At 30.7% G+C, this 12,383-nt stretch overlaps 1 protein-coding gene across 2 annotated transcripts in view; it reads left to right on the forward strand.

Annotated features, from left to right (window-relative positions):
• Positions 1-12,383, forward strand: part of LOC118186025 (uncharacterized) — a 107,218-nt gene that overhangs the window by 40,184 nt on the left and 54,651 nt on the right. For both annotated transcript variants that reach the window (XM_035356003.2, XM_035356004.2), the window contains exons 5-6: positions 8,625-8,897; positions 9,684-9,778. In XM_035356003.2, coding sequence (XP_035211894.2) covers positions 8,625-8,897; positions 9,684-9,778 — 368 coding nt within the window. The remainder of the gene's footprint in view (positions 1-8,624; positions 8,898-9,683; positions 9,779-12,383) is intronic.

Genomic DNA, 12,383 nt, shown 5'->3' on the forward strand with positions numbered 1-12,383 from the left:
CAGATAGGAAATAATGGTAAGATAAGATAAGAAAGCCTGGACAAGAATAAGCAAGTGGCGCCATCTGTTGGTAAAACCAGAACTAAAACGTAATTTCTTTAAAGGCCGAAGGCAAATTTGGATTGGAATTAGGATCGTTAACTAGAACAGAAAGATTTTTATAAATGTGAAATGCCTCTAGAAAATCCAGTTCTCCAATGGAAGATGTTTTTTGAATAATTTTGGCAGCAGAAAAACTGAAAGTGTGGTCTTCGGACCAACAATGTTGAGCAACAGAAGACTTCTGTGTTTCCTTTTTTCTAACATATGCCTCGTGTTCCTTGACGCGAAATTTTAAGGCTCTCTTAGTTTGGCCAATGTAAATTAAACCACACTGGCAAGGAATCCTATAAATACCCCAGGAATTCATATCCGGAATGGGGTCCTTGAGTATGGAACTCGGAATTTTATTGATGGGAGAATAAACAACCTGAAAGTTAAATTTCTGCAAAATATGTGCAACTTTATAGCTAATTGATGGAAAGAAGGGAATGACAACAGAATTTTTATAATCTCCTAAAACAAGAGTGTGCCTTTTAGTGTGTTGAGATGAGAATTTTTTAACTGCTTGATTAATAATGTTGGGTGGAAAGCCCCTGTCAATAGCTATTGCTTTTAAATAACTTAGTTCTTCATCAAGGGCTAGTTTGGAGGAGCAAACTTGAAGAGCACGGAAAACATAGGAATAAAATGAAGCTAACTTTTGTTTAGTCGGATGACATGATTTAAAGTGTGGTGGAAGGCAAACCGATGAAGGTTTACGGTAAACCGTAGTACTGAAGTTGGATGTGTTACGTGTGACCAGAATGTCGAGAAACGGAAGAGAATTGCAAGTCTCAAGTTCAAAAGTGAAGTGAATAGCAGGATCAATAGAATTCATTGTTGAAAGAACTTTATTTAAATCATCTTTATTACCTTCAAACAGAGTAAAAGTATCGTCTACGTAGCGGAACCATGCCGGGAAGTTTAAAGTTTCAAACAATTTTGATTCATAATAATGCATGTAGATATCAGCCAGGATGGGACTGAGGGGGCTTCCCATGGCTAATCCCTCAGTTTGCTTGTAATATTTATTTTGGAAAACAAAATGTGTTCGTTTCAAACAGAGTTGAGTGAGAGAAATTAGCTCATCAATTTCGATGCAAGAGAAATGAAATTTGCGAAGTCTGGTTTCTAGACATCTTAATGCACCCTCCACTGGGACATTGGTGAATAATGATTTTACATCAAAAGAAACCATGAGTAAATTACTAGGAGAAATGTTTTTAACTTTTTTTACAAACTCTATTGAATTTTTTATGGTGTAAATATTATTGTCTAATAGAGTTGAAAATCTAGAAACTAAATATTTAGCTAATGGATACGAGGCAGTACCTAAATTTGATACAATAGGGCGAAAAGGAATACCACTTTTATGAATTTTGGGAAGAGCATATAATCTGGCACAATTCGCAACAGATGAGATAAGTGAATGTTTTAAGTTGCCTGAAATGATTTGCGAACATTTGATCGCAGTTTTTATTTTTGACAAGTCCGAAGGTGAAGGATCTTTAGGAATCGGATTATATGGTCCTTCGTTTAAGAGTTTAGTGACACCATCGATGTAAGTGTTCCTATCCATGACGACTATCTGGCCACCTTTGTCGGCCTTTGAAATAATAATATCCGGGTTAGGTTATTTCAAAGGCCGACAAAGGTGGCCAGATAGTCGTCATGGATAGGAACACTTACATCGATGGTGTCACTAAACTCTTAAACGAAGGACCATATAATCCGATTCCTAAAGATCCTTCACCTTCGGACTTGTCAAAAATAAAAACTGCGATCAAATGTTCGCAAATCATTTCAGGCAACTTAAAACATTCACTTATCCCATCTGTTGCGAATTGTGCCAGATTATATGCTCTTCCCAAAATTCATAAAAGTGGTATTCCTTTTCGCCCTATTGTATCAAATTTAGGTACTGCCTCGTATCCATTAGCTAAATATTTAGTTTCTAGATTTTGAACTGTATTAGACAATAATATTTACACCATAAAAAATTCAATAGAGTTTGTAAAAAAAAGTTAAAAACATTTCTCCTAGTAATTTACTCATGGTTTCTTTTGATGTAAAATCATTATTCACCAATGTCCCAGTGGAGGGTGCATTAAGATGTCTAGAAACCAGACTTCGCAAATTTCATTTCTCTTGCATCGAAATTGATGAGCTAATTTCTCTCACTCAACTCTGTTTGAAACAAACACATTTTGTTTTCCAAAATAAATATTACAAGCAAACTGAGGGATTAGCCATGGGAAGCCCCCTCAGTCCCATCCTGGCTGATATCTACATGCATTATTATGAATCAAAATTGTTTGAAACTTTAAACTTCCCGGCATGGTTCCGCTACGTAGACGATACTTTTACTCTGTTTGAAGGTAATAAAGATGATTTAAATAAAGTTCTTTCAACAATGAATTCTATTGATCCTGCTATTCACTTCACTTTCGAACTTGAGACTTGCAATTCTCTTCCGTTTCTGGACATTCTGGTCACACGTAACACATCCAACTTCAGTACTACGGTTTACCGTAAACCTTCATCGGTTTGCCTTCCACCACACTTTAAATCATGTCATCCGACTAAACAAAAGTTAGCTTCATTTTATTCCTATGTTTTCCGTGCTCTTCAAGTTTGCTCCTCCAAACTAGCCCTTGATGAAGAACTAAGTTATTTAAAAGCAATAGCTATTAAGGGGCTTTCAACCCAACATTATTAATCAAGCAGTTAAAAAATTCTCATCTCAACACACTAAAAGGCACACTCTTGTTTTAGGAGATTATAAAAATTCTGTTGTCATACCCTTCTTTCCATCAATTAGCTATAAAGTTGCACATATTTTGCAGAAATTTAACTTTCAGGTTGTTTATTCTCCCATCAATAAAGTTCCGAGTTCCATACTCAAGGACCCCATTCCGGATATGAATTCCTGGGGTATTTATAGGATTCCTTGCCAGTGTGGTTTAATTTACATTGGCCAAACTAAGAGAGCCTTAAAATTTCGCGTCAAGGAACACGAGGCATATGTTAGAAAAAAGGAAACACAGAAGTCTTCTGTTGCTCAACATTGTTGGTCCGAAGACCACACTTTCAGTTTTTCTGCTGCCAAAATTATTCAAAAAACATCTTCCATTGGAGAACTGGATTTTCTAGAGGCATTTCACGTTCATAAAAATCTTTCTGTTCCAGTTAACGATCCTAATTCCAATCCAAATTTGCCTTCGGCCTTTAAAGAAATTACGTTTTAGTTCTGGTTTTACCAACAGATGGCGCCACTTGCTTATTCTTGTCCAGGCTTTCTTATCTTATCTTACCATTATTTCCTATCTGGTTCATTTGCGGTTTTACAGCTGAAGATGGTGGTTCGGTAAAACCATCGAAACTAGTCCTGTGAAAATTTGGTAAATATAACGCTGATTTTTGTTGTTTGACTTCTGATTTAGTATTTATTCGGCGTGTTATTGTGTCTTAATTACATGAACATCTGTTTGATTAATCAAAAATAAAGTCCAACCTGATTGTTATTCCGCTTGATATTTAAACTAAATCTAAATGATTGCTTGATTCGTATGCATTAGAGTAGCATTTGCAAACCTTTTGACTAATGCTGACCATCTAAACAAAAATTTTAGTACCACCACTACATTTTACAATGATTTTTTTCAGTTTCGCGACATAAATATTAAAAAAATATATATATATTGCCATTTGCACAACCTTTTGTCTATTTGTATTAAATGTGCACACATAACATTATTAGATTTAAAATTGGTTACCATTTTAAAAATCAAAATATAAGTTATAATACTTTAATTCTAAAGTTTAGTGTAAAATTTGGGCCTGTTTAAGAGAGATCAGTTTCTTTATGTCTAGTCATATTTCACTTAGTTTTAACCTTAAATGAAGATACATTTAAAAATTTTGTTCTGTATTTATTTTTCAAATATAACATGTAAGGAAATCTTTGTTCACACAAATAGGTTGTGCGAAATAGCAGTAAAAATTTAATATCTTTATCTGAAATGCCTTTAAATTTGTTTTTCGTTTCAGCAAGAAGTTAACAAGTGTGTTATTTTTTAAAATCTTCTGCTAGAGTTCAATCATAGGAAATTTCTATCTATTGTTCTTTTTCTTCATGAGATAAAATTTCACTTACATTTAAACAAAATGAATTTCTAATCCAATTTTCTTTTTCATAATCCTGTGAAAAATACATGTTGAAATTATTTGTCAATAAAAAACAACTATTTTTAATGTCGTATGCTAATTCTTCTTTTATTTTCAAATTATTATTGGTTAGAAAACTTTCTAAAAGTAGTAAAAAGCTTAAAATATTACTAGCCGATTTTTATTATTATTATTATTATTATTATCAGCTTAAGTTATTTTATCATTGCATTTATTTTCTATCTAATGGTAAACAAATTAACACTTTGTCTTATCCTAAATTTAATTCATTTAACTTTCCAAAAATGTCAGCTAAATAAGCTAAATGCACTAACCATAATTCACTAAATAAACATTTTTTCAATTCAAATTTTAAATCGCAGAGAAAAATTTGAATTCTGATTGAAGTTCAAATAGACGGTTTAAAACTTTGCCTCTGGATAACCACCTTACTTCGGAATATAACAAAAGCATTTCGTGTTCACTGAAATTGTAATTATTCGTGAATTTAAAGCTTGGCTTTTCACAGCTTGATTCAAAACAGTTTTCAGGTTTTGGGGAATTTTTTTGGCTATTAAAGCATCATGATGAATGGAGCAGTGAGTAAATTAATTTTTAGCTCCAATTTTCTTTATTTGAGAAATAGGTAGTGTTCTGTTATCAGGACCAGATTCAGAAATGTATGTATGTATGCATGTATGAATGTTTTAATTTTTTGAGTAAGTATGTCTTTTATGGAATTTGCCGTTTCGCGAATTCATCGACTTAATAAATCATTTGATATTAAGTTCATTAGCTTTTTTTTTTTTTTTTTTTTTTTTTGTTAAATAATGTTAAAACTGCTGGAAGTGTAAGGTTTTTCTCAATTAGTGTGAGCCTGCCCAGTCTTGGCAGTTCTTAGGCCTACTAGGTATCTAGCTTCCAGATATTTTTCACTTGAAGTAACAAAACCTTCCATTACTTGTTTACTAGTTTTGAACTCCGATAATTTCTCCTTAAAATATTCTTCAGATTTTTTCTTATATTGGCATGTTTAGATTCAAGATGTCTTTTAAGAAATGATGATTTCATACTTTGCTTGGATAATAGTTCAGCACAAACAGCACATTGAGATTGAGGGTCCATTTCATATCCATTCCAAGTAACTCAAGTTATAAATAATTTTTGTTATATTTTCTGTAAACAGTTTTTCTTTTCTTTTCAAATTCTTAATGCTAGTAGATTGCCCTGAATCTATCACCTATGAATCATCCCTTTTCTGCCTTGTCAATCCTAGCCATTTTTCTGTTTTTAAAAATCTAGGTTTGTTTCAGCATATAGATTAATAATTCAAAGACATTTCAATAGAAATGCTGAGGAAAGGTACAAGGAATTAAGAAGAGAGGAGAAGAGAATTCATAGAAAGAAAAAACGATTGTACCTGAATGAAGTTTACAGGGATATTGAAAATCTAAAAACACAGAAAGAAGCTAGGAAATTTTATCAGCTGATAAATAATATCAGAGCTGATTTTAATCCCAGAACACTAACTTGTAGGGAAAAAAAGGCAGAAATCACCAAGAGACATGGAGGAAGTTCTGGTTTGTTGACATGAGTATTTTAAGGATGTGCTTTCGGATAGAGATAGAGGAGATAACTACTTATAACATGCTACCTACAATGAGTTATAAATGTGAGGTTATGGGGCATAATCCACCAACTCTATATGAAGTTGAACTGGCAATTAAAACGTTAAATAATAATAAATCAGCTGGACTGGATGGCATCAAGGCGGAGCTTTTAAATATCAATGAAACGAATTTAAATAAAGCAATCCGTTATCTAATTTGTTGTATATGGACACAGGAACAAAAGCCCGAGTGGGAAGCGGGATCTATCTGTCCTATTTATATGAAAAAGGAGACAAGCTAGAATATTGTAATTACAGAGGAATTACCTTACTGAACATTGGGAATTACCAGTGTGGATTCCAGAAGGGAAAAACAACTGATCAGTTGCATTTTATTAGACAAATCTTGGGAAGAACTAAAAAATATAACATTGACACCTACCACCTGTTCGTTGATTTTAAAGCTGCCTATGGTAGTATTAACAGAGAAAAACTACTTGAAGTGATGTTAAAATTTAATATCCAAAAAAAAAAACTGATTAGCTTCACAAGGATCAATCTTAAAAAAGTAATATGTAGAAAAAAAATTTCAGCATAACTTTCAGAACCTTTTTATACTGAGAAAGGATTAAGACATTGAGATTCACTATCTTGCCTGCTGTTTAATATAGCTTTGGAAAAGGTCATAAGAGTGGAATAAACACAAGTGGAACCATCTTGCACAGAACCATTCAACTCCTGGCTTTTGCCGATGACATTGATATCATTGGGCGATCAAAACAAGCTGTGGTCGAGGCTGCTGTTTTGCTTGAAAATGCAACAAGAAAGATGGGCCTAATCATTAATGAAGCAAAACAAAATTTATGATTGCATCTAATAAAACTATCCCCTTTGAAACCATAAAACAATTTAAATATCTGGGCACATTGATCACAAGTTGCAGTGATATAAAAATTGTAATAAAGAATAGAATATTTATGGCTAGTAGATGTTACTATGGCCTTAAAAAACAGCTTAAATCCGAACTAATCAGCATAAAAACTAAATTAAATGTATATAAAACTTTAATAAGGTCTGTTGCCATTTACGGAAGTGAATGTTGGATACTTAACAGAACAGAGAAAGATCTGATTCCAACTTTTGAAAGAAAAATCCTACGAAAGATCTTGGACTGGTACAATAAAATGGCAATTGCAGGATTCCTTATAACCATGAACAATGTGGAAAATATTGGAAATATGGTGAAAATGATATTGTGAGAATCGTAAAGGCATCTCGTATCAGATGGTTAGGCCATGTGTTTACATATGATGATGGATTTCCAACCAAAAAGATAACCTTTTGAGAATTCAGGGAGTAAGACGAAAAGGAAGACCACTCACTAGATGGATAGATGATGTCAAGCAAGATTGAAGGTTAATTGGAGTTAACTGATGGAAGGCTATTGCACCGAGTAGTGTCAGGTGGAGGAAACTTGGAGAGACATCCTTGGCCTGTAACAGGCCGTGGAGCTTATGAAGAAGAAGGTTTGTTTCATTATTTTTTGACAAATATTTAAATGCACAATATGAGTTCTTCAAAGTTAAAGAAATGATATTCTCAAATTGCATAGAAAAGTAAGGAATACAAAGCAACTAGAAGACAAAACACCTGCTGTTAGAGACAGCAGCAAATTGACGTAAAAAATTATTCTAATTTAAAATAGAACAACAATGTGAGCTCTGAAATGTTCGTGATGTAAAGTGTAGACATGCTAATAAATCGATCAAGTATAAAAGAATTAATGAGATACTAGTATTTTTTGATTTCCTATTAAATACATCCTTTTCTGTTACTTCCAAAAAACATTTATGACAAATTTTGTTATATCTATGGCTAAGAGAATATTTGTGAAAATAAAAGCGGATTGTTTTGCTAAAGTCTGTGAGTGGCTATTTATCTCAAAGAAATCTCAGATCGCATAAATTTTTTAGTGTTAGCAAAAAAAAAAATTAAACAAGATGTTGGGGTGTTTAATTTTTTAATTTAAGAGTTGAAATACTTTGCTTCTTTGTGTACCACCTATTTTTCTCTTGTATACCACCAGTTAAGAAGCGCTGCATTAGAATACAGTAAACTCCCGGAAGACATGAATTATCAGGTTTAGCATAAATCTTCTGAGTGGCATGACTTTTTTTTTTTTTTTTATCTTCTCATGAAAGCCAGCATTTAAATAGCTTCTATTAGCTCATTTTTTTATAATTATTTATTTTAGTTGCTATTTTCTTAAATGTCATTCATTAAGGTTATATTTACACTATTAAAGAAAATTTAAAAAAAAAAAAAATTATAGTCCAATATAAACCAAACAAAAAATCTCATGATCAGATAAACATGGCCATGCCACTCAAGAGTTAAAAATTTGCTTTTCTTGTATTTAGCATGTTATTGAATTTTTAATAAATAGTAGTATGAAGAGTACATAATTATGGTTTTTCTTTGATGTATTATACCATGCATTTTTATTGTGTCAGCTTTATGTACATTTAATAATTGGAAAAGGGTAATATATAATTGTGGGTCACTAAAATTTTTTTAATTCTAAATTGGTTTGTGTCAGGTCAGAGGATGTGCACCACTAGTATAATGTAATAAACTAAATTAAAACCTGAACTTCACTATATTATGATTAATTAAAATACTAGAAAAAGTTGATTTATATTTTATCAAATACGTTTTTCTGTGTTATGTGAATATTTTCCTTACTGTTACCTTTGTACTTTGCTAGAAAAGTGAAATTGTGGCATTGAAAAAAATAATTCAAGATAAGGAAGATTTATTAAGGGCTGAGCAAAAATTGAGTCAAGCTGCAAATGAAAAAATTAGTGATCTACTGCAAGAATTAAGTGAAGAAAAAGCTCGAGCATCTGCATCTGAAAAGTCCTTGAGAGATGCTTTGAACCAAGAACAGCAAGAGATTAAAGCTTTGCATGGTATGATGCAACGTAAGCGCGAACAATATGCATCAGAAATTTCATCCCTTCAATCTAAAATGCAGCAAGTTAGTGTTTATATTTTAGATATTGTAAGAATTATTTCTAGATTTAATTTTGACTCTCCATTTCTTAATTTTTATGGGATAAATACTTTTAATATATTAAGATATATTAAAAATGAAAATTACCTTTTGTTATTTTTATCAAAACGACGTTTATTATTGAATTCAAGCAATTACACATGTCACTAATAAATCTGAAGTTATTATATGTGCCAGAAAAACCTAATTTTTTTTATAAAAAATTCATTGTATTATCAATAACAGATGTTCTGTTGGAACTTGCAGAAAAAATTACATGTTTTTCTATTTTGTTTTAAGATTTGTGTCTTTTAATTTCCTGAAAATCTATGAAAGGAATTTAGCCAAGATTGCAAAGTATTCTAATTTTCATGTGGCTTTTCTGTTGAAACTGTTTATTCTAATTTCCTGGCAGATAGGTATTTAGACTGGCAAATTTCTTACAAATGGCAAATTTCTTATTTGCTGTCCGAAATATAAAATTTACAAAGCCACTTAGAAGAATATATTCAAAGTTTTCAGTTAAGAATTTATTTTCTTTTTCATCTTTGTTTCCTGTCAGTTTATTTATTGTGCACGTAAAGGAAGTATTTTCTAAATTATTAATAATTGTGCTTCATATACTTTTTAAAAATTTTTATCTGTAGTTGACTGATTTATAAATTTATTTATTTTAATTTAGCACTAAGTTTCAATTTCTAGAAAAGCAATGTGTTCTGCACCCAATTTTACGTTGCTATGATTAAAAATTATTTTTTTTTTATGTTCTAGGTGAAAAACAAGCTAAAAGAAGAACATGCATTAGCTATTCAGAGGTTACAAGAAGAAAACAATCAGCTGCAATCACTAAATAGGCTTGAATCTGAGTAAATATCAAGGAATTTTTGTTAATTATCTTGCATATATAACATTTATTATTTCTGAATAACATAACATCTAATTTTATTAGTTGGATTTGTAATATAAATAAATAATTTAATAAAAATATATGAATAATTACAAATTGAGTATTTTTAAATGATTTGAGAGAAATACATGAATTAATTCCTATTAATTGTCACAGGATTAATTAAGTGAAAAATACTTTATTCAGTTAATAAAATGTTAAAAGTAACATACATAGTGATTCTTAAAAGAAGAAAATTACCCTGTTAAGGAAGAAAAGTGTAATGTAAAATAATTTAAATGTTACTACATTAGCAAATTTTTAATTTTTTTTTTTTTTTTTTTTTTGAATTGTAAGAGAAAATTATATTTTATTCAGTGAATGCCAGAGGAGAAAGAATTTTTATTCTTGTAATCTGATTTCCCCCTCCCCACACACACATTGTGAGTTGTTTCTTAAATGATAGGTTATGTTTGCTTATTTATGTGGTAAATTTACTCCAGGGAAGAAAAAAAAAAAAAAAAAAAAAAAAAAAAAAACCTTTTTTTGGGGGAGGGGGCTATATTTTTATTTAAAAATTTGATTGGGTCTTCTAAGTTTAAAATATTAAAAACCAAAAATATGTTGAGACAATTTTAAAAAAAAACTGTTGCTGAAATAAAATTAAAATTTTTAACAAAATATCGTTTCTGGAGTAATTCAAGCTATATTTTCATGAACATAGATAGTTACAAATGGAAAAATATCATATTTCCCTGGGTGAGGATTGAATTCGCAACCTTCAGCTTCCTCATTTTGCTTATGAGAATGATGCATTGCATACTGTAGTAGAGTATTTTAATAAATGAAACTGCAAAATGAGTGCAAGGAAGTTAATTATCATGCAATATAAAATATTTATACTGTTTAAATACTAAATAAACTGCACAGGTAATTATGATATATATAAACTGCATAATTGCCACTAATTTAGAAAGCCATGTCTAGTTTAGCAATTATAGTTTAGGTTTGCATCCACTGTACTAATATGCCTAAAGATAAATAGGTAATAATGTATCATTAATTTTTTATATACAATAATAAAATATTGTATTTGATTAAGTAGCTTACATTTCATTCTAATCAAAAATAAATGAATTCTTATCAGAACTATGGTTTTTATCAAATACTCACCTATATCTTTATTCTAAAATGTAAGTAGCAGTCTAATTTTTGAGTAAATGTGGTATATATATATATATAAGCAAAAAATAATGAGTTGTATTTGGTAACAGCACATAGTATAATAATAGTATACATTAATTCTGTTTCTAAATGTGTTATTATTTTTAAGTCTAATAATGATAACAGTAGGTATATGTGTAACAGTTATAATAATTATTTAGATTAGTACTTTATTATACGGGTATTAAAATGAGCCTTTTTTTTAGTCAAAAGCTTCTTATAGTTTTTTTTTACTATGTAAAAAGCAAGTAATACTTAAATGCTTAGAAAAATGAAGTTATGATGTGTTTTATGATTCAAAAGTTGGGTATATATGTATAATGAAATATCCTTTTTCCTCAATTTCTTCATAATAAATTTAGAATCTGTTTTATGGTTTATAATTCTATCTGTATCCAGAAATGTAGTGCTTTGAACTGTGAAGGAAATAAATTCATTATATATTTCTATAGAATCTCATTGTTTTCATCAAGTTTTATTTTTGATGGAGATGTTAAAACACAGGTGTAATATATTGTGTAACAGATGCATTAAATGCAATTAAAAATGTTTGTCGATTAATTGTTAATTGCTAAATAAAAGCATTCTTCTTGCATATTAATGAATTCATTGCAGGAGTATGTAGCATATGATTAGCAAATATTTTATTTATAATCTTATTCTATTTAATATATTAAAATATAGAAAAAACTATGGTACTCTCTGACTATTCACCCCCCCCCACACTGAAAAGTCTTTAACCCACTGTCAACTTGAAGAACATTTGCAAAGTTTTCACCTAGCTAATGCTCTACAGGCAACAGCCATTTTAAGAATGGTGGCATGCTAAGAATTCTAGACAAGAATAGTCATTGAGTAAAATTTAAAAAAAAAAAAAAAAAAGAATTACTGATATTTTTTTTTTTTTTTTTTTTTTTTTTAAGAAAAATCTGTTTTTTAGGGGGGAGCACTGTTGTTCTTGTCATGTAGGTAGCAGTCTGTTTTTGCTTAAAAAAATAAGAGACTTGCACTAACTTGGCATCTGTACAACTTCAGCATTGCGCACAGACCAAAATAGATACCTGCTGTGCACATACCTGGGTCACCACACTTTTTGATAACATCATGGGTTTCCATATGTGTTGTGACTTATCTCACTTGTCTGACAGTAATATCAGAACAAGCCTACGAAATACATTATAACCAGGAGAGCAAGATTGCACCTGTTGTTGGCAAGAGCTTTGAACATCATGTAGGTAACAGTATGACTTTACTCTGTTCCGCTCCCAATTTTGATAGAGATCACACCTCAGACCCAAGGATCTCCCACTACCAACCTCTCAAGATGACTTTCATCTTGCAGCATATTTAGAATGCTCTCA

This window comes from Stegodyphus dumicola, chromosome 4 (genome assembly GCF_044657685.1).
Source record: "Stegodyphus dumicola isolate Sdum_Otavi_A_Nest chromosome 4, ASM4465768v1".
NCBI classification, from domain to species: domain Eukaryota; kingdom Metazoa; phylum Arthropoda; class Arachnida; order Araneae; family Eresidae; genus Stegodyphus; species Stegodyphus dumicola.